Source organism: Mustela erminea, chromosome 6, assembly GCF_009829155.1.
Source record: "Mustela erminea isolate mMusErm1 chromosome 6, mMusErm1.Pri, whole genome shotgun sequence".
Lineage (NCBI taxonomy): Eukaryota > Metazoa > Chordata > Mammalia > Carnivora > Mustelidae > Mustela > Mustela erminea.
Window position 1 is genome coordinate 53725535 of NC_045619.1, and position 26473 is coordinate 53752007.

Below are 26473 nucleotides of genomic sequence, written 5' to 3' on the forward strand. Positions count from 1 at the left end.
AGAGGGTGTCTCAATTTTCCCTACTGGCTTCAAAGTGGGTAGTTTTGCACTCACCCAGGTTACCTGAAACCTCTCGGTTAGTTTTAGAATTTCTCACAAAGGGATTCTACCCATGAGTTGTTATTGAATTGGTGTGTTTGTGGTTGGAAGGATGGCTAAGGACTTCCTGTTTTGCTCTCTTGCTGATGTCATTTGGCTAATTTTTTTTCCCCTAGAAGAAAAAAATGAAAATAAGCACACTATATATTCCTAATTCACATATATTTATATACACATATTTCCAGCCTTAAGTGATATAAAATAGAAATACTTATTCACTCAATTTCTAATTTATATCTAAATCAGATTTGAATTGCAATCAAGTGCAGTTTAACTGGGTTTAAATGGACAAAAATAACACCCTGTGTAAGTGAAAGGATAGTGGCTGGCTTCATCTCATGACTGGGAGAACGATCGCCATTGTAAATAATGCCATAAAACATCTCCTTATAACACTACCTGGGACTTTTAATATTTTCTAATTACCTGCTGGGGTTTTCTGAACAATATCCTTTGAGATGTTTCTGGCTCCTGTACAACCCATGTTGTAAAACCCAATGTGATATTCTTTCTTTGCACATTTTTACTTGCCCCAGCATTGAAGTTGTTAGACTTGCATTTTTTCAGCTGTTATGGGCTACAGATGTTTGTGAAAGCACTAAACAAGTAACACAGATGTGCTGTGAGAGAGCCAATTGTATGTGCAGAACACAGCCACCTCAGTTTAACATTTCGAATGCTTAGTCACTGAAAACTTATGAGTCTTCCATACTAGCTTTTGCTGGATAAGAGTACAAAGTATATTTTAGAGTATGGATCCAAAAGAAAGGGTATTTTAATAAATATACTAGCTAAGTCTCCAGTTTCATATTACAAAGATGTTGTCTGATTTCAAATTTATCTCCCAACTCTCGACCAAATACATAAACTCAGTAAGAAAAGCAAATAAACCACACAAGACCCATGACCTTTCAGCAACTCCTGATACAGACTACCACAACCTCCAAATTAACCATAAGCAAAGAAAATAAATTTAATGGAGTTCTTGCTCTAGCCAACTACTTAATGCATATACGGTGCAGCATCAGGGGATTTCTATGAAAAAGATGACAAAAGGTGCCAATGAAGCACAGACAGAATCAATCCAGGAAGATAAAACTGCAATAAGAAATTCCAAAATACTTAACAGAGTTTGGAACTCAGTATTTCATAAAGGTTTGAAATGTAAGACATAGGAGAAACTTGGAAAAACACTTTTTTCCCCCTTTGGAAGAAGCAGATAATAATGAGGGGGTTGTGCCTCTTACTTGTGAAAGTAAATAATAATAATAAATAATAATAATTATGGGGATTTAAGGATCTTGAGGAAAGGAAAAAGGAAAAAGACATGCCTTTCCCTGCATGCTGCGCCTCTCATGTCCACACCATCCGTAAAGGAAACTGCACAGAACAGGGCAGAACTGACAGAAGAGGGAGCTCTCTGACTAGGAACCTTGACCAGTACATGCGTAGGGATAGAAAAAACAACAGCAACAACAACAAACAAAAAAACAGACTGTGTCAACATGTGTTGGAGGGGATGTGGAGAAAGGGGGAACCCTCTTACACTGTTGGTGGGAATGCAAGTTGGTGCAGTCTCTTTGGAGAACAGTTTGGAGATTCCTCAAGAAATTAAAAATAGAACTTCCCTAGGACCCTGCCATTGCACTCCTGGGTATTTACCCCAAAGATACAGATGTCGTGAAAAGAAGGGCCATCTGTACCCCAATGTTTATAGCAGCAATGGTCACAGTCGCCAAACTGTGGAAAGAACCAAGATGCCCTTCAACGGACGAATGGATAAGGAAGATGTGGTCCATATACACTATGGAGTATTATGCCTCCATCAGAAAGGATGAATACCCAACTTTTGTAGCAACATGGACAGGACTGGAAGAGATTATGCTGAGTGAAATAAGTCAAGCAGAGAGAGTCAATTATCATATGGTTTCACTTATTTGTGGAGCATAACAAATAACATGGAGGACATGGGGAGACAGAGAGGAGAAGGGAGTTGGAGGAAATTGGAAGGGGAGGTGAACCATGAGAGACTATGGACTCTGAAAAACAATCTGAGGGTTTTGAAGGGACGGTGGGGTGGGAGGTCGGGGTACCAGGTGGTGGGTATTATAGAGGGCACGGATTGTATGGAGCACTGGGTGTGGTGAAAAAATAATGAATACTGTTATGCTGAAAATAAATAAAAAATAAATTAAAAAAAAACAGACTGTGTCTGTAGAAAATATCTTTAACAATTCAAGAATATGAATAAAATATTTTCTACATCCCAAAATATCATCCATCTAAAAAAGAAAACAACCACAAAGCTGATGAAAACCGCAATGCCACACAAAAATTAAATACAAGAGCCTCACACAGTCATAAAAAGGAACAGAAGTGCCAAAAAATAAAAGGTTGAAATGAAGCAGAAGTCAATGAAACTCAGAAAAGCAGTAAATTGACCAAAGTAAAGCAAGGATTTACAAGACAAATGGAAATATCAGAAAGCAGGTGTTCAAGCCCCCATACTAAACAAAGAGGTATACCTAAAGAGAATTAATCGAGACCAAGAAAAGACTCTCTATAATCTTAAAAGATAACAGGCTACTATGAATATTAATAGTTGTGAATCTATTCAGTAAGTAATAGTGACTAAATATTATAAAAATTACAGTCGATATGAGAAGAAATAGGCAGTAACATATTACTGAAAGGTGATTTTAATAGGCCACTGTCAGTATAGGACAGCAAGTTTGAACAGAATAAGTTATGTTATAGATGCTCTAAATAACATAGTCAACATCATAGATATTTTAGACACTTATTGACTACTATACCCGGAGAGTAGAAAATATACCTTCTTTTCAAATGCATTTGAAGCATCCACAAAAAAAAAAAAAAGTATGGATGCTTTTTGATCTGGATATAGTTCATACATACACGTAAGTGTGTGTATGTATTTATGTACAGTTATGTATATGTTTTTGAGTATTCTAAAGCATTTTGTTTTGCAGAAAAACTCTTAAGGTAGTCCATTGGAGTTAGGAAGATAGCATAGATGCCAATTATCTCCACTCTTTATTATTACTGTTCTGGTGGTGTTAGCCAATATAACTAGGCTAAAAAAAAAGATTTAAAAAAAACTCCATATTTGCACCTGTGTGATAATATACCTAAATAATATGAGATAATTGATGATAAGCCCAACTCTAATAATAAGAAATTTAGTAAGTTAACAGATTGTGGAGTTAATATGCAAAAATAAATAACATCCAGGGTGCTTGGGTGGCTCAACTGATAAGCATCTGTCTTCCACTCAGATCATGGTTGCCAGGTCCTGGGATCTAGCCCTGCGATGGTTTCCCTGCTCAGAAAAGAGTCTACTTCTCTCTCTTTTCCCCTCTCCCTGCTCAGGCTCTCTCTCTTAAATAAATAAGTAAATAAAATCTTTAAAAAAAAACCCATCTATTTATACAACTAAAACCACTGAGAAGACATGATGAAGGAAAAAACTGTATTTATAATCATGATAAATGAGATATTTGGGAATGAACTTAACAAGGACTATTTAGAATCTATTTTTTAAAAATGTGAAACATTCCTGGAAGACAAAAAATAGACTTTGAAAAGGTAAGAACATCTATTTTTGGTTGGGATCTTTTCTTAATTTAATTTGTACATTTGAATGGATCCCCCAAAACCCAAAGACTGAGAGATCTGGGCAAGTTGACATTGAAGTTCCATATGGGAAAATAAACATGGCATATATAGACTGCAAAAGCATAGTTATGAGGAAGTGCTAGACCTACTAATTTTTGAAACATACTTCAAAACCTCCATTTAAAATAGTATGGTTAGTCAAGATACACAAATAGAACAAAGGAATAGAATACGAAGGTCAAAAATAGTCACAACTACATATAAAAATTCAGATTATGATAAAGGTGGTGATCTTAAATCACAGGATACATGTTGTTTGGACAACTGGATAGCTATTTGCAAAAGGTTAAAGTTAGATATATTTCTCAAACCATATACAGGAGTTAGCGTCAAAAGGATTATAAATTTAAATAAATAAAATGAGACCATATAAATGGAAGAAAACTGGATATATTTCTCTATGATCTGGGAAAAGGCTTTCTAATTATCTTAAAAATTTCAATGCTATAAATGTAATGTTTGAAAAAATATGGCTACCTAAATTTATTTTAATTTGCATAGCAAAAAATACCAAAATTAAAGTCAACATACACATGAAAAACTTGGGAAAAAATTTACAATATACATTAAAAGATAAAAGATGATATTCTTAACATATAGAGAATGTTTAAAGACTGAGGAAAAAAGACCAAAAATCCCCTAGCAAAAACCTGGGCAAAACCCCATGAATAATTATTTCATATAAATGACCATTAAACTGAGAAAATAAACTTCAATCATCATAAGAGAAATGCAAACTAAAATCATAATGAGATTCTATTTTTCATTTGCCAGATAAGCAAAAATTCTAAAGCTTGATGAAGTTGAGGGGAAATAGATGTTTTCATATCCTACTCTTGGGAACGCTAAAGGCTACATCCCCATGGAGGAAGTGTCTCTTTTCCTCTCTTCTCCCCCCTCTGCCTACCCTTCTCTATAGATGAACAGTTACAGATATTGATATAGGAATAGGTATAGCTATAGAGCTATAGTTATGGGCAAAAACAGAGACACCCAACATACCCAATTGCATATTCATGTACTCCTTAGATCTGCAATCCATCTCCAAGGAATTTATTTTGAAGGTGATGTGTAAGTGGAAAGAAATAGAAAACCACAGGACATACATGTGCAGGGAAAGAAGGCTGGATAAGGGACAGTATAACGTATCACTTAGGGGTACTCTCTGAAACAAGATTTCCTGGGTCTATAATTTATGTGACTCTGGACAAGTTATTTTTTCTCAGTTTACACCTCAATTTCTCAGTTAGAAAAATGAAAGCATTAAAACATCTTCCTTCCAGATTTGTTCTGAAGAATCAATGAGTTAGTTTAAGCAAAGTACATGTAATTAAAATGGCCCCCACACAAATGTTTTACTCTTTCTAAGGGAGGAACATTATTTTTGTAATAAAAATTACCTTAAAGTTATCTTTATTTGGTTATCTTTTGTTCAAATATTTGAATGCATTTTTTTTTCAAAATGATATTTGTTTTCATGGTTAAAACAAAACAGCAAAATGAAAGAATTCCTTCTCATCTTTGTAGGTATGAATTTAAAAAATCTTGCAAGTACTATCCTACTTAGTTTTAGAAGTAAGTATACTCTCTACTTCTTGATCATAGTCTTATCCATTGCTCACAGAGGTACTGAATAAACATCATTTATATGTATGGTTTTTGTTTATCATCTTTAAAAATTTTTCTACCCACATCTTTTTTCATTTTTTTTTAGAAAATTTTCATTATCTATTTGACAGAGAGAGAGAGAGAGAGAGCACAAGCAAGGGGAGCAGCAGAGGGAGAAAGATAAGCAGGCTCTCTGCTGAGCTAGGAGCCCAACATGGGGCTCGAGGACAGACTGAGCCATTCACCCTCTCTACCAGCATCTTTTGGATTTCTTACTTGCAGCTCAAATCCATGATCTGGCACCACTCTTCTCTCTCCTGCACTCATAGTGTCCCTTGGATACATCTTAGAACATCATTAAAAAAAAAAATTAAATTCGATTAATTAACATATAATGTATTATTTTGGGGGTACAAATCTGTGTGTTTTATCAGTCTTATAAAATACCCAGTGCTCACCATAACACATACTTTCCTCAGTGTTCATCAGCCCGCTACACTATCCCCTCACCCCTCCCTTCCAGCAACCCTCAGTTTGTTTCCTGAGGTAAGAGTCTGATGGTTTGTCTCCCTCCCTGCCTCTCTCCCAATAGTTTGGCTATTAAAGAACACCATAACTTCTGCCAAGCAAAGGAAATCATCAACAAAATGAAAAGGTAATCTACCAAATGGGAGAAAGTATTTGCAAACCATGTATCTGCTAGGGAGTTAGTATCCAAAATATACGAACAATTTTATGCTTCTTGGTATAAAGTAATTTAAAAAGTTAATTGTTCAAGCTTTTAATGCCACTTTGTCTCTATATCTTATTTTAATATATTTTTTAATCTTTAAGTCCCATAGGTAGGAATGGAGTCTGTCTAATAAATGTTTTTCCTGAAGATGTTAGAAACTGAAAACCTGTCAAAGTCTGAGGTATCGTTTGTTGAGGATGATTATTGGGTAGTTACAAGACTTATGTTCTGTGCTTGTTATTTGTTTTGTGATGGAATTGATGGCTATAAATAATATACAAAGAAGTATTCTTTATTTTAACTTTTGTATTGAGATATAATCAATTTATTATGCTAGATTCAGGTATACAACATTCTGTTCAGTATTTTTATATATTACAAAATGATCACCATTATATGTCTAGTTTACATGCATTTCCTCACAGTTACACTTTTTTTTTTCTTGTAATGAGAACTTTTAAGGTCTTTTAGTAACTTTCAAATATTCAAACCATTAATAACTGTAGTCACCATGCTGTACATTACATCCCCATGACTTACTTAATTTATATATGGAAGTTTGCACCTTTTGACCCCCTTCACCCATTTTGACTATCCTCCCCACTGCTGTGAGTGCTCAAGGTTTTTTTTTTTTTTTTTAGATTCTACATATGTAAGTGAGAGCATATGACATTTGTCTGTCTTTGTCTGATTTATTTCACTTAGCTTAATGCCCTGGAAGCTCCAACTATATTATCACAAATGGGAAGGTGTCCATTTCTATGACTAAATAATATTCTATTTGGTACATATTTATATGTGTGTGTGTGTATGTGTGTGTGTGAGAGAGAGAGAGAGAGAGAGACATTTTCTTCATCCATTCATCCATTGGTGGACCCTTAGTTTGTCTCCACATCTTAGCTATTATAAATAATACTGCAATAAACATGGGAGTCCAGATACCTCTTGAGTTTGTATTTTTGTTTTCTTCAAGTAACTACTCAGAAGTAAAATTGCTGGATCACATGGTAGTTCAAACAGCACACAAGGGTCCTCTTTTCTACACATCCTCACGAACACTCACTCTTTCTTTCTTTCCATTTCTTTCTCTTTCTTTCTTTCTTTCTTTCTTTCTTTCTTTCTTTCTTTCTTTCTTTCTTTCTTTCTTTCTTTCTTTCTTTCTTTCTTCTTTCTTTCGATATAAGCCTAACTAAGGAATTGATATATTGAATTGATATCAGCCTAACTAAGGAATTGATATATATAATAGGCTCACTAAAATAAATATTTTTAACACTAGAACTGCCAATGGGCAGATTATTCAGAAGAATAAAAATAGTCAATATGTTCATTAAAGAATAGTTCAAATTGAAATGGCTGAAGAAAATATGGATTAAAACTATAGTGTATACAGTGTTTACCTATAGAATTTTACACTTGATAGTAACAGACTTAATGACAAACTATATTCTGATATTTTCTTCTTATAGAAAAAAATAGAAATAGAAATAAATTCAATATCTGAAAATCGCAGAATAGTCAAATTATGATATAGATTGAATATTATGCAATTTGCAAACATTTTTTAAAAGCATAAAGACTTGTTAAAATACCAAAAACTGTTTTAAATAGATAAAATAGAGATAGCAGAGGTAAGAAAAAAACAGAATGATGGTGTGGTTTCTGAGTGAAACAACATTATATTTTGATTTCTTTTTTATTTTTTCTCAAATTTTCAAATGATAAAACTATTGCATATAGCTTAAATATTTTATTTGAAAATGGAATATTTCATTCTTATGTTTGATATTAAAATTAATAAGAACCATTAACTCCAGGACATTTTGATATAATGAATTGGCCAATGTGCAAAATCAGACAACCGTGTAAGTTCTAGACATACCTTTGGAGTTTGATTGTGAAAGGTTCAGAAACTGGGGCACCTGAGTGGCTGCCTTCGGCTCAGGTCATGATCACAGGGTGCTGGGATTGAGTCCCGCCTTGGGCTCCTTGCTCAGTAGGGAATTTTCTTCTCCCTCTCCCTTTGCCCCTCCTGGTGCACGCTCTCTCCGTATCCCTGTCTCTCTTGCTCTCAAATAAATAAATGAATGAATTCTTAAAAAAAAGAATGCATTTAAATAACTAGCAAAAAACAACCACCACCAACAAAAAATTTGAATGAAATGGAAACAAATTAAATCTGGGTCAAATTACTGACCCTACCATACAGAAAAAAAGAGCTCAAGTGGCTGAAATACAATGGTTTGTCATTATTGTTTTTGCTGCTAATCCAAAATATTCTATGGACAAAACCACTTGCAAGCAATTTAAAACAGTATGTGACAATCTTTTTTGTTATAATATTGGTAATCATATTTTGAAATTATTATATGTATGATATAAAAAAAGTACATATGATTCATTTATTCCTCATATCAGGGAGATCATATGATAGTTGTCAACAAGATGGGATTGGGAGGGAGACAAACCATAAGTGACTCTTGATCTCACAAAACAAACTGAGGGTTGCTGGGGGGAGGGGATTTGGGAGAAGGGGGTGGGATTATGGACATTGGGGAGGGTATGTGCTTTGGTGAGTGCTGTGAAGTGTGTAAACCTGGTGATTCACAGACCTGTACCCCTGGGGATTAAAACATATGTTTATAAAAAATAAAAAACTATAAATAAAAAAAAAGAAAAAAAAGTACATATGAAATTGTATTAATATCATAAAAGAACAAGAATTACAGTGTAAGAAAAGGGTACAACTAGAAAAATCAAAGTGTTTAGGTAAAGTGCCCATCATTAAAAATTTGAATTGAAGTATTGAAGTAAGTCTTTTAAAATTATGTAAATATTTCTTGGCTTAATACACCAAAAGTTATCAAAGCAATGACATTCCAGTATTAATGAACACTCCCAGTGCCCACATTATCATGTCCAAATATTAACCATCATTAATAGCAACCAGGATTCTTTGGAGAAATAAGTAATTTCTGATAGGGCAGTGAGCACACATGCGCAGACACACAAACAATTTCATTAGGATAATTAGTTGTGCCAGATTACAAAAGAAGTTATACTACATAAACCTTACCTGGAAACAGTGTGAAAAGGACTCATTAATCAACTTAAAGGTGTTTCCACTGGCAATTTTAAATTTTGAAATGGCAAAATAGCGATAGGTTTAAATAGAATATCATAATAATTATTATAAATGGAGACAAATAAAATATCAAAGGGCATGAATTTATTATTGCATTTGGACAGTAATTGTCTGCTGCTTCCTGTCGGTGAACGGTAGAAGAATGAGGCACAAACAAGTCAGCTGCAAGAGAAAGGGAGCAGGGGACAACAGCAGAAAAGACTGCTGCCCCGAACACCTCCTCAGCCCCGCTTTTATTAGATAGAAACAGACAACAGAAGAGCCGAAGAAGGCCAAACAGTAGTCATATGCCTTGTAGATAAACACGAAGGAGGGCAAAATATGTCTGGACAAGCAGTATAAAGTTTATAGTTGAACAAGCACATTCACATTATCCTCCCCGCTAAGGTATTTTTCTTAGAACAAGGTATGGAAGAGGAGCGGGAAAGCAGAATGAAATTTGCACAGTCTCAAACTATCATTAAACTAGAAATAAGAAACAATGAATGTGTGTGTATGCACTTATGCTTATGTGTGCTTGTTTGAATGAGCATTGAAAATGTGTAAGGAAAGTAGTCACCTACCCACAAGGCTGTAATAAGCTTTGGGAGAGGGCAACTAATGTCATTACAATTTTTATCATTACTCTTTTATTTTTTTTAAATGTTCTCTTTTTAATGCATCCCAGTGTGAAAGTCCCTCTTTATTTTTTTTATTATTTTTTTAAATTTTTTATTTTTTATAAATCATTACTCTTTTAACTAAATATACAAACAAGTCTTCATGAATATTTTTTCATTTTTACTTCTTGATCAAATTTTTTCAGGATTTTATTATATCATATTGACTTAATTAATCATATTTTAATGTTTTCCTGTTATACTACCTACAGATATTTTTAATTTTCCCTTAGAGTTATAAATTCTTCAGTGAGCAACTTTGAATACAAAGTGTTTTTCTTTTTTAGGTTTATTTCCATTGAGTTGATTTCCAGTAGTGAAATTCTGATTAAAAGAAGATTAATATTAGATAGAATTTTAAAATATTGGCCTAACAGATTTTAGTATATCTTTCTAAATAATATTCTCAAGTGTAATTAATTGCATACTTAGGACAATTGCAATTAAAGCTTTTCTTCTTTTTTTTCTTTCTTAATTGATTAATGGCTTTGCTTAACAATAGTTAACACTTTGTGGATTTTCTGTTTTCTTTATCCTATACGTTACAGGAATGGATTTTCAAGACATTATAGTAATTTATATTTATTATTTATAATTATTTTTAACTTCCTATTTATTTTCATTATTAAATTTAAAATTGAATATGAAGTTGGTATTTGAGGGAGTCTGATATGTTCTTTCTCTTGAAATTTATTTTACCAAAATTTAGCTATAAAGTTCTTCTGCTTCCCTATATGTGATATTTTGTATTTATTCTTTTTTCCTGAATGAATTATTTATGCAGTTAATAAGGGGTTACTGTCCTTTTTCCCACATATAGTTTATTTTCTGACTTAGTAGCTTAAAATGTGATTTTTCTGAGTGTAATGAGAAATGATCCCAGATTAATTAGATAAAAAATCTTTGAAAATATTAAGAAAGGCGCAAAATGAATACAAAATTTCAACTAACCCAAGCTAAAACAATGCTGAAATTGTCAAAATGTTTTAAATGTTTTCTATCACACAAAGAATGAGATTATTTTAAGAAATTGAATTTTAGGGACACCTGGGTGCCTTAGTCATTAAGGGTCTGCCTTTGGCTTGGGTCATGGTCCTGGGGTCCTGGGATCGAGCCTTATATTGGGCTCCCTACTCAGAGGGAAGCCTGCTTCTCCCTCACCCACTCCCCCTCTTGTGTTTCCTCTCTCGTTGTCTCTCCCTCAAATAAATAAATGAAATCTTTAAAAAAATTTTTATTTTATTTTTTCAGTGTTCCAAGATTCATTGTTTATGTCTCACACCCAGTGCTCCATGCAATACATGCCCTCCTTAATACCCACCACCAGGCTCATCCATCCCTCTCCCAAATTGAATTTTATAGGAAAGTGAATAATACATTGATTGATATTTGTAGTTTTTGTTTTTTGGGGTTTTTTTTGTTTGTTTTTTATTTTTAGGTAATATGACTCATGAGAATGATCTTGGGGAATTGATGGCTTACTGATCATAAATGCTGAGGTTACTGTGAAAAATCACACATACACCACCTAGTGATGAAAAATATTACCTGCTCTAGAACTGAAAGGGTTAATAAAGAGACATCACAAAAGTGTTAATAAAAATAATATTTCCAGAATATTAAAGTACGCTGAAAGTAATTTACAAGTCTGAAGTTACTTTCTCATTTATCAATTATGTATATTCAATTACATCTTGACAGTTCAAGGGTTGAGTGAAACTGATTGGGTATTCATGCAAATATTTTAGGAAACTTGTGTACTTAAGGTAAGACTGGTGAAATGCCCAACCTAGAGATGATACAGAGCTCAACTGAGCAACAGTAAAACAGTTTCGTGTGTGGTTACATTCAGAGCCCCTGTTCTTGACTTCTGTACTCATCTATCAGCCTCTTATAGGACAGACAAAGGTAATATTAGCCTGTGCCTTTTTTTTTTTTTTTTTTGGCTTCTCTTCTGAGCTCTTGATATATACTGAGGCCATCGAAATTCTTAAATTCAGGCTTCGTCATAAGAGTCAAGATCCTCTTCTTCCCGGGATATACGTGGTACTCTGCAAAAGCTCTGACGTCTGCTTCTAAAAATCAGGTACTTGTAATTTCTCGGATACTCATTCTATTTCTTAACATATGTTTTTTAGAATTTCGAGGGAAATTAAATTAAAGAAACAAAAGTTACACAAAGGCAGATTGATATATCCATATGTAGGTACAAATATTTTATATATATTTGTATTTTCATGTGACATATATCTATATATCTGTATCTCTATATTTTTCATTTGGAAGAAAAGGGAATAAAATTGTGAGTAACTGAGCAGGGAAAGAGGACAGAGAGGAAAAAAAGGGAGAAAGTACTGAAGAAAAGAGAGATGCCAGGAGGGAAATGAGGGGTGCTTCAGTAATCTTAGAGAAGCTATTCTAATTGTTATTATTTGTTTTAGTAATTTTATTGCTATAGTCACTGTTATTATTTGATATGACATTTTACGACCCCTAGAAATTGTTAAGTGATATGAAATAGGAGCTTAAAGAAAACAGATAAAAAAATACAGAACAATCAAGGTAAAGCATAATTAACCTTCCCATAGGAGGTGTTCTGTGATTATGAAGAACTTGGAGATATTATCTTCTGGTAAGAGAGAGAGAGAGAGAAAAGAGAACCTCACATTGATTCTCTTCTAATTTTCTAAAATGTTTTAATCAAGAAAAAATGTTTCTCAACGTCTTCCCAAATAAGTGCATAGAACATCATCTTTGAAGATAAATTTAACTGTTTTTATTATTGCATAAAGAAATCAAACGATTAGGCAATAACAAACATTAGTAAGACATATCAAGGAATTCATAATACATGGGGGAGATATCAACGGAAGTGAGAGAAGGGGAAATGATTGATAGAATGTGACAAAGAGTAATGAGAAAAGCTAGAAGAAGAGATTGCTATTGAAGGATCTGGGGGCTTTTATTAAAGGTGGTGGCATCTGATTTACAGATTGCATAAACTCAAATTATAGTAAGTAAATATTGGGGGAAAATGTACCAGAGAAGGAAGAATTTGAATAAAACATGCAGGTTGGAAAAGTGCATTTGTTCAGTTGAAAAAGAGGTGAGTGTATCCATGGGATTATGGGAAGCTGGGGACTGGTGGTGTGAAGGATGGGCTCCCGGGACAGGGGCAGGAGCAGGTGAGGTTGTTGGAGGAATCCGACGCCAGCTTATAAAGATGAACTTCATCTCCTGACTTCAATAAGGCCACAGTGTCATATTTTGCACTTTTACTTGTCTGTGAATGATATTTGTGGAATTTTAATTATGGATGGATAATAGCAAAGAGACTGAAAGTGACATACCATACCAACCCATGAACTAATTTTTTAAAGAATTCATATTTTTTCCATACTTAAACCATTTTCATGTTTTTGTAGTCTTGTTCTAATAGCTAGTGATTTGAGTTCATCCCCAGCGCTATTTTATTCGACACTAATTTTACCTACTGATTTCACAATTTACATGAATTGAAAATACATTTTCCTGTTCATTTTTGTTGTATCTCTGCTTTTCAGTAATGAGTGAATTAACTGTAACATATTCTGATTTGCGACTTCAACCTTCATCTCAGCCACAGAGAAGACAAAGGCTTGCAACTTCTGAAAGAAAAAGTTCTTTTCCTTATAAGCACCAAGGTATGTGTGCTTTCTGCATTTTCTTATTTTAAATTGGGTTAAAATATACCAAATTATGCATTATCATGCTCACATGTATATACATGCACACATATATATACTTTAAATGTTTATCTTTTACTAAACAAGGAAAATCAACAATTTTGAGCCAGATTAGACTTCTTTTCCTATGAGGTTCAATAATTTTAACTACCCTGTAAACATTAAATTGATGTTTGGATGACTGACATATATGAAGATCAAATTCTGTCATTTACCATTTTCTGTCATTTAAAAATATCAATACTATAAAATAGAAGATTTAGGAAATTGAGAAGTGAGAAAACGTACAGTTAATTTCATTATCCTATTATAGTTGCTGTGATTTAGGGAGTTCCCCCCCCCCACTGTTTTCTTGATTTATGTATTTGTAGCATAGTGCAAAGTGTCTTTTTCAAGTACCTTGCTTCTATCTTGACATGCACACTACAAAGTGATCATTCTTCTACTATGTATGATGATGTGGAGTTTGATCATTTTCCTATCACTTGAAATTTGTTTTACTTGGCATTTTCACTGTTGCTAATTTGCATTCTTCAAATATTTTAAATCAATATGTGGAATGATCAGAAATGCACATATTATTTTACTAGTTGTAATTTGTTTTATAATGAGTGGATATTCATAACTTTGGGTAAGATCTCCTCTTTTAAACTGGGGCTGAATTGATTATCTTCCAACTTTTTAGAGAGTTAATAATTATAATAATATTTGTGATATACACATTTATCATGTGATAAGTGAGGAAATATCTTCAAATTTTCCTTAATATGTTGTTAACATTTAAAAAACAGTTAAAAAACTTTTGCATCTTATACACTCTTCCTATAATGTATTCAGAAATTCTTGACTTCTGATTTGTATGGGAAACTTTATTAATGAAATTATTATTTGCGTAACTGTGTGAGTATGTGCAAAAGAACTTACTTCACCATCACTTTTGCTTTTCTATATGTCAAAACAGGATGATTTAGAGTCATTATATTGCCTTTTGTTTTTTTAACCTAACAATACATTTTAGTTTTTCACTGTTTATAAAGTGTTGTCGCATATGTAAATCAGTAACAAAAGAACTCCATGAGCTAAGTTTCATTCATACCCAATGTTCCACCATAAGCAAAGAGTCATGATGGTTAGTTAAGTGGCATATGTGGGACATTAGAGTCTGCAGTTGTTGGAACTCAGTCCTTACCTACAAAGTCCAAAGCTTTTTCTCCTTCCACATGGCTTTCAACTAACTTTTCTAAGAAGGTGCCTTATGTTTTTCTGCCTTTCTAATTTTAACTAAGTTTCTTAAAATACCTTCCTTGACACACGCAATGATAAACACTTCACATTGTGAAATTAGGAATTATTGAGAGAGAGTGGGGAGAGAGAGCATGAGTGTGAGGAGGGGCAGAAGGGGAGGGAGAGAGAGAATTTCAGGCAGACTCGATTTACATTTACATAGTGATTCAACCTTTTTTTTTTTTTTTTTTGCTTTAAATATTATCTACATGCTAATGACTCGAAATTTATAGCCCTCTTGGATTTATCCTCTGAATTTCAGGCTGACTACACAGTATCCCAGTCCAAATTGCTTCTTGAAAGTTAATAGAAATCTCAAACGTATATTCCAAACTGAACTCCTGATGTTGTCCCCCTAAATGCTCTCTTGTATTTTTCCCCACTTAGGTTAGTTACAACTTCATGCTTTCAGTTATTCACAACAAAAAACTTGAAATGCTTCCTTAATTCATCTTTTTTTCCTCACAAGCTGCATTGATAGATCCTGTCGGCCTTTTGTTTACAATTTCAAAATTTCACCATGTTCACTACCTTGCTGCAAGCTGCCGTTGTCTGTTTTCTATTGTTCTGGTAGACTGGTCTTCATTCTGTCCTTAAACATCTTTCCACGTTCACATTGTCTTCCTCATTCCATTTATGAGTAGCAAAGAGCTTCCAGTTGAAACATGAGTCAGATTGTCTTTCCTTGGTTCAAATGCCCCCCATGGTTCCCTAGTTCACTCAGAAAAAAAGCTAGTCTACTCTAAGCTACCCAAGGTCTAGGTCCTGTTGGACACCTAGGTTTCATATTTTCCCTGTCTGTTATTAATAATTGTTGATGCTTACTGTTCATGACTATAACCAGGAACTCTTCTAAGGATTTAAAATATTATAATGTGTTCAACTCCTTCAATAATACTATAGGTTGTGTATTACTATCACTATTTTACAGAGGAGGAAACTATGACAAAGAAAAATTAAGTAAATTGCCCAGATCGTGGGTCTAGTAAGTGGCCTGTACACCATTGCCTATATATTTAACCTAAGCATTATTCTATGACCATCCCTCCATCCACTTTATAACTTTCAAAACCATTTTTTCATCTCTGCTTTTCATTCTTTTTTTTAAGTTTATATATTTTACTTCTTTACTGATTTTTAAAAAATGATTTTATTTACTTTGACAGAGAGACAGAGTGTTGGGGGGAGAAGCAGAGGGAAAGAGAGAGAGAGAGAGAGAGTCTCAAGTAGACTCCACACTGAGCACAGACCCTGAGATCATGACCTGAGCTTAAATCGAGAGTCAAAGGACCAATGGACTGAGCTACCCAGGCACCCTTCTTTACTGATTTTTAAAAGGATTTCAGCATAGAACAATGATTGATTTCCCAAATGACTCTCAGTCCTTAAGGAGTGCTTATGGAGACTGAGTGAATTTGATATTTTAGTTATTATCCATTTCATAGGGAGATCTCAATTCTATCTCAATTTAGTGCACTCATGTAATGTCACAAGACATCTGATTATCCACCTGAAACATCCATCTCTGACCTGAGACTTCTGTGAAAAATTATAATCCCTACTTCTGATCAGTTTTCTGATTTTTGCTTGATGTTATTGACATATTACAAATATCTTAATTAGCCTTAAGCTTAATCCGTCCTTCTGAAACATTTCTCTCTACCATTAGTTCAAGTGTTGTGCAATCTTAGTAAGATGGCATGCCTAATCAGACCCGGGGTAAGGATTTAAAAATCTAGGTTGAAGGTGGATAATGAAAGGATATTCTAAGTGTAACCAAATAAATTCTGCTGATGCCCACCTTGTGAGTGAAATGTCCAGGGCCCAGTTTTGCTTAGAAACACATCTAAAATAGTAAAACAAAACAAACAAAAGAAGTTTCAGAAGAATTTTAATTTTAATGTGCTTTAGAGGGGGTTTTATTTATAACCTATAGCAATCTTTCTCACAGTTGATTTCTTTACCTTTTTGCCCTCTTCTCTTACAGGATAAATATTCTCTAAAAACTATCCTTATGCATATCTTCCTAAATTGAATAACATCACTTTCCTAAAACTTTGATATTTCTATCTCTACTCATATAGCTCAATTGAACTCCTTATTATGTAAATTATTTTTTATTTATTTGCTTTATTTCATTTTTTTTAAGATTTTATTTATTTATTTGACAGATGGAGATCACAAGTAGGCAGAGAAGCAGGCAGAGAGAAAGGAGGAAGCAGGCTCCCCGCTGAGCAGAGAGCCTGATTTGGGGCTCGATCCCAGGACCCTGGGATCATGACTTGAGCCAAAGGCAGAGGCTTTAACCCACTGAGCCACCCAAGCACTACTTTGTTTCAATTTTTTAAGAATATCCACTCACTTTTTTAAAAATAAAATCACTGGGTAAACATTTTCTCTAGATATTGGAAAAGAGGGATAAAAATAACCCAAGTAAAGACAACATTCATTTGGTGTAGAGGTTGGGGAGGCAAATGGAAGGGATAGTCACATATTTATAAACAGGCTCTCCATCATGACCACGTAAAAGTTTGCACAAATGTGAGGTTTGAAGTGAAACATGAAATTCAGTCAGATGAATGCGGGCTGGCCCCAAATGCACTGTCATTCACTGATTCTACTCTGACAAGTGGATTTTGATAATATTGGAGACAAGAATGCAAATTCAAGAAATCCAAGTTCAGGGAATTTAAGAAGAAAGATATATGTAGCGTCACGTTTTGGAACACAGGTCAAGAAGATCCAAAAGGTAAAATCATCAGTATGATCATAGTGACAGTCAGGACGTTTTACCTGCTGCCTCGATCCTGCCTACAGGTGATAGAATTTCCATTTTATGCTTCTTATAAATTCTGCTGTCTTTACTGATGTGACCCATATGTTTATGCCAGTTTCATTCCCCCATAAGATGCTTTAACCTGTCAGCCACCATTCTTTGAAATTCCCTGTCTAGAAATTACAACTGATTTATCTCCAGACCTAGTTTTCAATGCCTTATTGTTTAAAAATGTGTTCCACTTACTGTAGAGTTTATTGCTCAGGCAGGTTTTCTCTCCCTTCCTCTGTGGCATCTGATCTGTACTCGTGGATCTTGTGTGAGGCAGTTCCCAATCTCTTACCCATTTGAAATGCTTCACTTTGTACCATTTTAGGATCCTGAGCATAAGTTGTTTTTGTTTGTTTGTTTGTTTATTTTTTTATTTTTTTGTTTTTTGTTTCTTCTCTGGAAGCAGGTAGCTTTTGTCCATTTTCAGTGCAGGGTACACAGCAGGCTGGCCTTCCACTTTTTCCTCCACTAGCAAAAGAACATTTCCTAGAATGGAAGATGCAGTGGGAAGTGATGCAGCATTTTATTTCTCCTTCCCCAGTGGTGGCTTGTCTTTTTCAAGGTCTTGGAGCCAGGACACTCTGGGCACCAGATGGGTTTTATGTTTTTCCCCCAGAAGCAGGCATTTATCACCTTTGACTCAGAACCAAGAGCAGGGATGATCTCTAGGTTTATCCACTAAACCCACAAACTTTGGCACATCTTGTAGACTGTGCCACAGAAAGGGGAGTCTCTCAGGTCTTCTGAACTTTCCTCATCTCTCCACAAACACCCAGTAAAAGACAATGGAGAATCACTGGCAACCAGATGTGAACTCCAATTGGCCTAGAGCTGCAAGCAATTCTAAAGCCTCGTGATATTTGTTAAAATTCTTTCATGACATTATGGTTGCCACTTTTTCTCCTACGTTTTCTCAAAAGCTAAATAGTGCTTTCTGTATTTCGATAGAAACCTTGGAGGGCTTATTCCCTCTTTAGAATTCAGCTCATCTGACTGCTTTTTGAATTCAGTGATCTTATTCATTGAAAATGAATTATGATTTTACAGATTACCCTCCTTTCCCCCACTTTTAGTATGGTGAGCCATGTTGTCGTACAGTTTACTACACCTAAAATAGAAGTAGGACTCTGAGTAAACAGCTATTACTCACACATTTTATTCATCTCTTTCTACAGATCTTTGTACTCCATCTCCATGGAAATTCATTGCAGTGATTCCGTGGATCATTTGCCTGATGCTTACTTGGTCTGTTGGAATCTTAGCCACAATGTGTAAGTCACTATATAAAACAGAAATCTGCTTCTCCATTACTCACATAATGAAATCTGTTGAAAATAATGTATTTTTTTGTCAATTCAGTTTCTTTTCTTTTCTTTTTTTTTTTTAAAGATTTTATTTATTTGACAGAGAGAAATCACAAGTAGACGGAGAGGCAGGCAAAGAGAGAGAGGGAAGCAGGCTCCCCGCTGAGCAGAGAGCCCGATGTGGGACTCGATCCCAGGACCCTGAGATCATGACCTGAGCCGAAGGCAGCGGCTTAACCCACTGAGCCACCCAGGCGCCTGTCAATTCAGTTTCTTGACCATGAATAATATTTGGGCACAGAACTGAAGATTACTTTTTAGAGACATATCAAATTGTCCATTTTTAAGCATATCACGAACTCTGTGAAATGCCTTATTATTTGTTCTTGTATTTCTTTTGCCCAAAAATATATATTTTTTAAATTTCTCTATGAAAAACTTGCTCACACTTTCCTTTGCTCACAAATTTCCCTCTTTTGTGATCAGCTGCTATATGAACTTGTTAAACTTGTATTGTCAGTTGATTTTATGTTTATGACTCTATTATACTTGAGTTCCTTGAAGCAAGTCATGTTTTATTAATATTTTTATATCCAAATTTAGTACAGTGTCTTGCACATAGGAATGCCCAGTTATTGTTATTTTTGAGTTTAAAACTGACCTTTCTGATTGATTTTTCTTCAGTGCATCAGAAATCGTGTCAAGGGGAAGGATATCCAGGAAATCTCTCCTCTAACAAGGAAGCAAATAAAACATTTCAAAGTATGAATGAAATCTACTTGTATATCAAAAAGTATTTTCCATGTAATATAGATATATAGACTATATAGATATTCTCTCTCTCTATATATATATAATTTACACACTCAAAATGAGGGCACTATCAAATGGTGACCTAAGGTTGAACAAAATACTCTGTATTTTGACAGTGCATTGTTGATTTTTATTGGGGAGATATCTATTTGTGATTTATTTATACATTTCCTCATTGTCTAACTTTTGAAACTTCCAGCCTTTTAAAACATAACAATGAATTTTGGAACACTGAAAAAAAAATAAATTAAAAAAACTACACAACTACAGTTACACAACTGTAGTTGTGTAGTTACTGTATTACATATTTTTCATCTTGAACACAAAGAACATTGTGTTGATATTTTTAAGAGATATGCATTAGATATGTTTTGATATACTTCAAATTTTGTGATTTGAAAAAGATATTTCTTTTTGCAACTAAAGAATTGTTTTATGCAACTAAAGAATCATTGAACACTACATGAAAAACCAATGATGTACTATATGTGGGCTAACTGAACATGGTAAAAAAGTTAAAATAAAAATAGATAAATACTCCTTAATATGCATCTTATGAATCTTGAAGACTAAAATGTTTTCAATGAGGTGAATTATTACTTTAGTACAAATGTAATACTAAATTTAAGTGCATAAAGTTTATAATGAAAAACTCAAATAATATTTGTTTGTAGAGGGTAGATTTACTGTATGAACTTATTGTATGTGACTTGCACTGATGGAAAGCATCTTTTTTATTATATTTTTTTAATAGTTCAGAGTTATCCTACCTGTTCAAACAACTGGCATCAACATGGAGAAAATTGTTACTATTTTTCAAGGGACATACTTCCTTGGGAAAAATGTAACCATTATTGCATTGGTTTAGAGTCAAGCTTTCTTAAATTGAATATGGAAGAAGAGATGGTAATTACAGTATTTTGTTTCATAAATTCCAGTATCTGAAAGTTTTAAGAATGATAGCAATCTATCATTCAAGTTTCCTATTCTACTGAAACACTTTCTATATTGTAGTCTATATTAGAGTCAGAGTCAGAGAGTCAGAGAGAGTCAGAAATAGAGAAACACTTTCTATATTGTAGCAGAGACTATACTGCTGAAAGTGTATTTCAATAATACTTGAGTGGCTTTCCTCAGTACTTAAGATAAAGTACAAATAACAGACTGCCATTTGCAGTCTGAACCCTATTTCCCTGGTCTTCTTTGCTGATAGACTCTACCACACTGTTCTAAGGGAAGCACACAGTAGTCTCCATCTATATAGAAGCTCTTTAAATTCATCACGGTCCACTGTTCTCTTTCATGTCCTTGTCCCATCTGTCTGTGACATGTTTCATCTCCTTTACCTCCCACCCAAACTATCTTCTCTTGATTAATGCCTCACATTTTTAAGATTTTAACTTATTAGGTAATCCCTTCGGAAAAAGTCTTGGTTCATCAAGGCCTGTTAAAATCACCTGCTAATTTTCCTTCTTTGATCCTGTATTTTCATTCGTGTCCTATGGATCACTGTTTATTACATAGACTCAATTAAGGTTTTATTTTCAAGAACCTAATTAAAATGACTACAGATATATGACTTTTGCAGTCCATAACTTAAGAAAATGCTTAGAACATAATGTTTACTGAAAAAAAAATTGCTTGGTGAACAAATGAGTCATTAACTACTGCATCCCTTTGTCTATGGATAAAAAAATCTAGGGTTAATTCCTCCAGATTCCTTTTATACATTAGAGCAAAGAATTCACAGGGAAGTCTATAAATGAAACATTTTTGAGCCATTATATTCTTTCTCAGGGAATGTTCTTCTTTTTAATTTATTTTCCTCACTCCACAGAATTTTGTATTAAAATTGTCAAAGATGCAATGTGGTCTACTTGAAGCAAAGTTTTGGATCAGTTTATACTACAACAATGAGAAATTAAAATGGGTCTGGCTAGATGGCACAGTTGTTACCCTGCACAAGTAAGTTTCTTGCTGTTTTAAAATTTTAGTCCAGAATAATGTTCTTTTCTTTGAAATCTAAATATTCAGTGTGGATACGGACAGATGGTAGATTTTGTAATAGATATCTGTAATAAATCAACCAGGAAAAGACAGGAGAGATGGACAGAAGAGAGTCAAAAAGGGAGACAGAAGGGAGTACTAAACGATTTTACTTTCATAACTTATTTCAATTGTTTATTAGTTCATGACTAAGGTATTATAATTTTGCATTTTGTTAAATGGTTATTAAATAAACTAGTACAAGATTATATTAGATCTGTCACTTTAACTTTCATGTGGTTTGTTTGACTCTAATACATGTACCTAATGAATTTTCTTACAGTGTACTTCCCACCTTTCTGGGCCCCACCAAATGGATTTTCTACTTGTTTGCTACTTGCTTTCTACTTCTTTGCCATTTGTGATAACAAATTATCACAAACTGAGTAGTTCAAAAGAACAGAAATTTATTCCCTCACAGGTTAGGCTGTCAGATGTCTGAAATCAGGGTATTGGCGGAGCTGGTTTTTTCTAGAAGCTTCATTCTCCTGAAGGAGCTAGCTAAACTTTTCCAGGGAGAAAATTATTTATTATAGGGGATTAACAACAAATTTGTAATATTGTATATACTATAGAACTTATTTACCAAAATGCTAATGTATAAAGAGAATATTGTAAATCTCAGTGAAAATGGAAGATATCCTTAAATCCCCTGAGGCCACAATGATGGCAGTTCTTGACCTAATTCAAATGTATACCTTCAGTTTCACATTGCTACCTTTGTTGCATTTCTGTGTGCCCATTTCTCTCTGCACAATCCAATATTGGATTTAGGGCCCAATGCAATATGATTTCTTTGTAATTCTTAACTCAATTATACCTATAAAGAACCTATTTCCAAATAATGTCACATTCTGAGTTCTGGGTAGGCATGAATTTTAGGGACAGACTATTTAGTCCATACACTATCTAAAAAAGATTTTTAGGCTTTAACTCAGAGGATTTTATTAGGTTATCTAGAAGTGGGAGGTATAAAATTGCATTCTAAAGAAGAGTTCAATAAAATTTTAATACACTGAATATCACAAATATTTTGATCATGGCATGGAAACTTCTCTGGACTTCTTCATCCAATGTGAAATTAATGTGAAATCAAACCATTAACAATTGAATGAAGTGGTGGAGAGAAGAAACTTCACATCACTAGTGACAACATTAGCTAGAATAAGTGATTCAAATATTAACAATAAAATTCTCCTACTGATATGTTTGAAAAAGCCAAATATTCTTATAAAACTCTCCTGAAAAAGTGGTAACAACTGTCTACAATTCTATATACAGTTAGCAATTTTATTATCAGATTATGGATGCAATAGTGGCTGAAGGTTTGAAACAATACAATGATTCTGAATCAACACATTGAATATCAGGTGTCCATACCTCCACTCCATGCTGTACTCTATTGTATCATAAACACATTTTTGAAAAAACTAAAAAAAAAACCAAACACCACATTTATGAAACTAGTGATAATTATGCAGCAGAAAGAATTAATTTTGAAAATCAGAAAAATTGTAATATGTTGCTTTGATGGATTATATTTTTTAATCATGTCTTTCCAATCTACCATTCTAATTTAAACATTTATTTCAAACACCTGTATATATAATACACAGTCAAATATATTACAAAAAACATTTGTAGCCATCAAACTATGAAACTGGTGATAAAAATCTTAAAAAAAAAAAAAAAAAGCGGAGGCGGGGAGCCTGGGTGGCTCAGTCATTAGACATCTGCCTTTGGCTCAGGTCATGATCCCAAGGTCCTGGAATCGAGCCCCACATCAGGCTCCCTGGTCAGCAGGAAACTTACTTCTCCCTCTCCCACCCCCCCTGCTTGTGTTCCTTCTCTCGCAGTGTTTCTCTGTTAAATAAATAAAATCTTAAAAAACAAAAACAAAAACAAAAACTGGTGAAACTTCCCATCCTGTATTTACCAATTAAGTATCTGATTCACTGTATTTATCATTACTCTTCATGTCCATGTTTCCTTTTTTATGTTTCATGCTTCGTAATTGATGCTTTCTGTCTCCAGCCTGGGTCCCTATTTGTTGGTATTTCATTTCATTTCCTGTGAATACATCTCTACATGATTCCCTATGTGATTCCTAACATGACCAGTAGACCACTTTGTGTGTTAAAGCCAGGTTAGCAAGATTTGGGGAAATACCAAAATTGTAATACCCTGGTTTCCCAGTTTTAACTTCCAGAGTTTAATATAATAAATAATTTATAACACAGACTCTGAAGCTAAACTGCCTGGATTTACATCTTGGTTCTGCCACTTGGGTGGTCATGGTCTTGTTATTCAAACATCCTGTTTGCTGCACTTAATATAATAAACGTATGCTCCTCTTCAGGAATTACAGCACATATTTTGAATCGCTCTGATTCTCACTGATGTATTCATATACTTGATCTTCTGAAATTATTGCTAATACTTACTAACAATGAGGATTCTGGTCTTTACTCTGGAAGAAACAAGCTAAATTTTTCCAGGAAAAAATGAACTTTTATTGATGAATAATGTTGTGTTGTATGTGCAACAGAAAGTATTTTTCAGAATGCTAATGTACAAAAGAACCATGGTAAACCTCTGTGAAAATGAAAACTACTCTGAAATTGCCTGAGGTCACAGAGATGATTGTCAGAATTAAAGGCAGTGTTACCATCCCAGTTCCAGATTTAATATTAAATTTTGATGATACTTAATATATTCCTTATTTGCATTGTTAGAGAACCAGAAAGCCACATTCTGCATCTTTCTTTCTTTTTTTTTTTTTTTAAGATTTTATTTATTTATTTGACAGAGAGAGAGATCACAAGTAGGCAGAGGCAGGCAGAGAGAGAGGGGAAGAAGGCTCCCTGCTGAGCAGAGAGCCTGGATTCAGATTCAGGGCTCAATCTCAGGACCCTGAGACCATGACCCGAACTGAAGTCAGAGGTTTAACCCACTGAGCCACCCAGGCACCCCAACATTTCTGTTTCTTTATAAGTATATTGGAACATTATGGATCTAAAAAAATACAGTTGAAATGTAAAGCAAATGTAAGAATTAATGGAAGGTATTTTCTCTTCTAGGCTTCAAATTCGAGGACTTAAGAATGCTAACAATAAATGTGTACATATAAAACATGGCCAGGTGGTTGCTGAAGATTGCCAGAATGATGGTTATTGTATCTGCAAGAAGATAATATATTTGGATTAAGTAAAATATATCAGAAAGAAAAAAAAAATGGAAAAGAAACACCTGGAAGGGGAGGTGAATCATGAGAGACTATGGACTCTGAAAAACAATCTGAAGGGTTTGAAGTGGTGGGGGAGTGGGAGGTCGGGGTACCAGGTGGTGGGTATTATAGAGGGCACGGATTGCATGGAGCACTGGGTGTGGTGAAAAAATAATGATACTGTTATGCTGAAAATAAATAAATGAAAAAAAAAAAAGAAAGAAAAAAAGAAATACCTGAAATTCCCCAGTGTGATGACTTCAACCATGAAAACTACTTACTTAGCTGAAATTAGATGTCATTAAATATTGAAGTCTACCTATTATTATTCGCCTTCAATTCATAATATATTGATAAGAAAAATCTGTGTTCTGAGGTGGTTGACCAATCCAGCAGGGGAATCCCAGGGCCATTCCAGGTTTTCCCCTAGCCCCACTGGCTGAAGCCACAAGAATGGCACAGATATGAAAGTAAAAGTGTATAAACTACCCCCTTTGTTTGTGCTCAGGGCTCAGACCTTGAGGGATTACTCCCCTCTGGGCCTGCTGGCTTAAAATAAACTTCCCACCCTCCAAAGTCTCCAGTGCCACTTTTTTTTTTTTTTTTTTTTTGGTCAGGATCTGTGTTCCTGTCTGTGTTCTATAACAATATAAGAGGATAAATACAATTAATAATATATTTATAACATGGAATAATAAAAAGAAAATAAGGAATGCGAAGGAACATTTTGGGACAGAGGTAGTCAGTAAATCACATTTTTATGACACTCAAATATTCTAGTACTTTTAAAATAAATATTGTCACTTCAGTGTTATATTCCTGTGTAGGTTTATATAACATGCCAGTCTTCCTTTGCCTCCTTACAGTCATATTTTAAAGGAACGGATGTTTCAGGATAAGAAGATAAAATTGCCTGAAAAAATGAATCCCAAGGAAAAATTACAGTTTTGGTAAGATAGAAAATAATGACTTAAAAGTGGTTATAGAAAAAAATAATAAAAACCGTGATAGAGAGCCAGAAAATGCTAACTTTGTTAGCCACACAAGTTACAGAGTGTGGAAATAGGTAGTCTCCACTGGAGTGAAATAAATGGACAGAATTTACTTCATTCAAAAACAAGGATATTTTTCCTGCCATTGGTCAGGCACTGAATTTTAAGTGCTGGAGATACCTAGTTGTACAAATCAACGAATTATGTCTGCTTTCATGGAGCTTACAAATTAGAGAATAAGAGAAATATTAATAAAGTAACCACATTAATAAAACTACAATTCAAATAAGTTCTTAGAAAGGGATTATCAGAT

At 34.0% G+C, this 26473-nt stretch overlaps 1 protein-coding gene across 2 annotated transcripts; it reads left to right on the forward strand.

The window, feature by feature from the left end:
• Positions 1-11747: 11747 nt before the first annotated feature.
• LOC116593259 (natural killer cells antigen CD94-like) lies at positions 11748-25215 on the forward strand. Of its 2 annotated transcripts, XM_032347262.1 has the most exons (7): positions 11748-12029; positions 13507-13626; positions 18955-19050; positions 19768-19845; positions 20651-20802; positions 21734-21861; positions 25023-25215. In XM_032347262.1, exons 2-7 carry the CDS (start codon positions 13509-13511, stop codon positions 25147-25149), a joined length of 699 nt encoding a protein of 232 aa, XP_032203153.1. In that variant the 5' UTR covers positions 11748-12029; positions 13507-13508; the 3' UTR covers positions 25150-25215. The 2 variants fall into 2 exon arrangements, with proteins under 2 accessions (XP_032203153.1, XP_032203155.1); XM_032347264.1 differs by lacking the exon at positions 19768-19845.
• The last annotated feature ends 1258 nt before the right edge of the window (positions 25216-26473 follow it).

Coding starts and splice junctions, on each gene's coding strand:
- LOC116593259 (XM_032347262.1), top strand. CDS start 13,509: ATGAGTGAATTAACTGTAACATATTCTGATTTGCGACTTCAACCTTCA. Junction 13,627..18,954: donor TTTTCCTTATAAGCACCAAG/GTATGTGTGCTT, acceptor CTCTTTCTACAG/ATCTTTGTACTCCATCTCCA. Junction 19,846..20,650: donor AGCAAATAAAACATTTCAAA/GTATGAATGAAA, acceptor TTTTTTTAATAG/TTCAGAGTTATCCTACCTGT.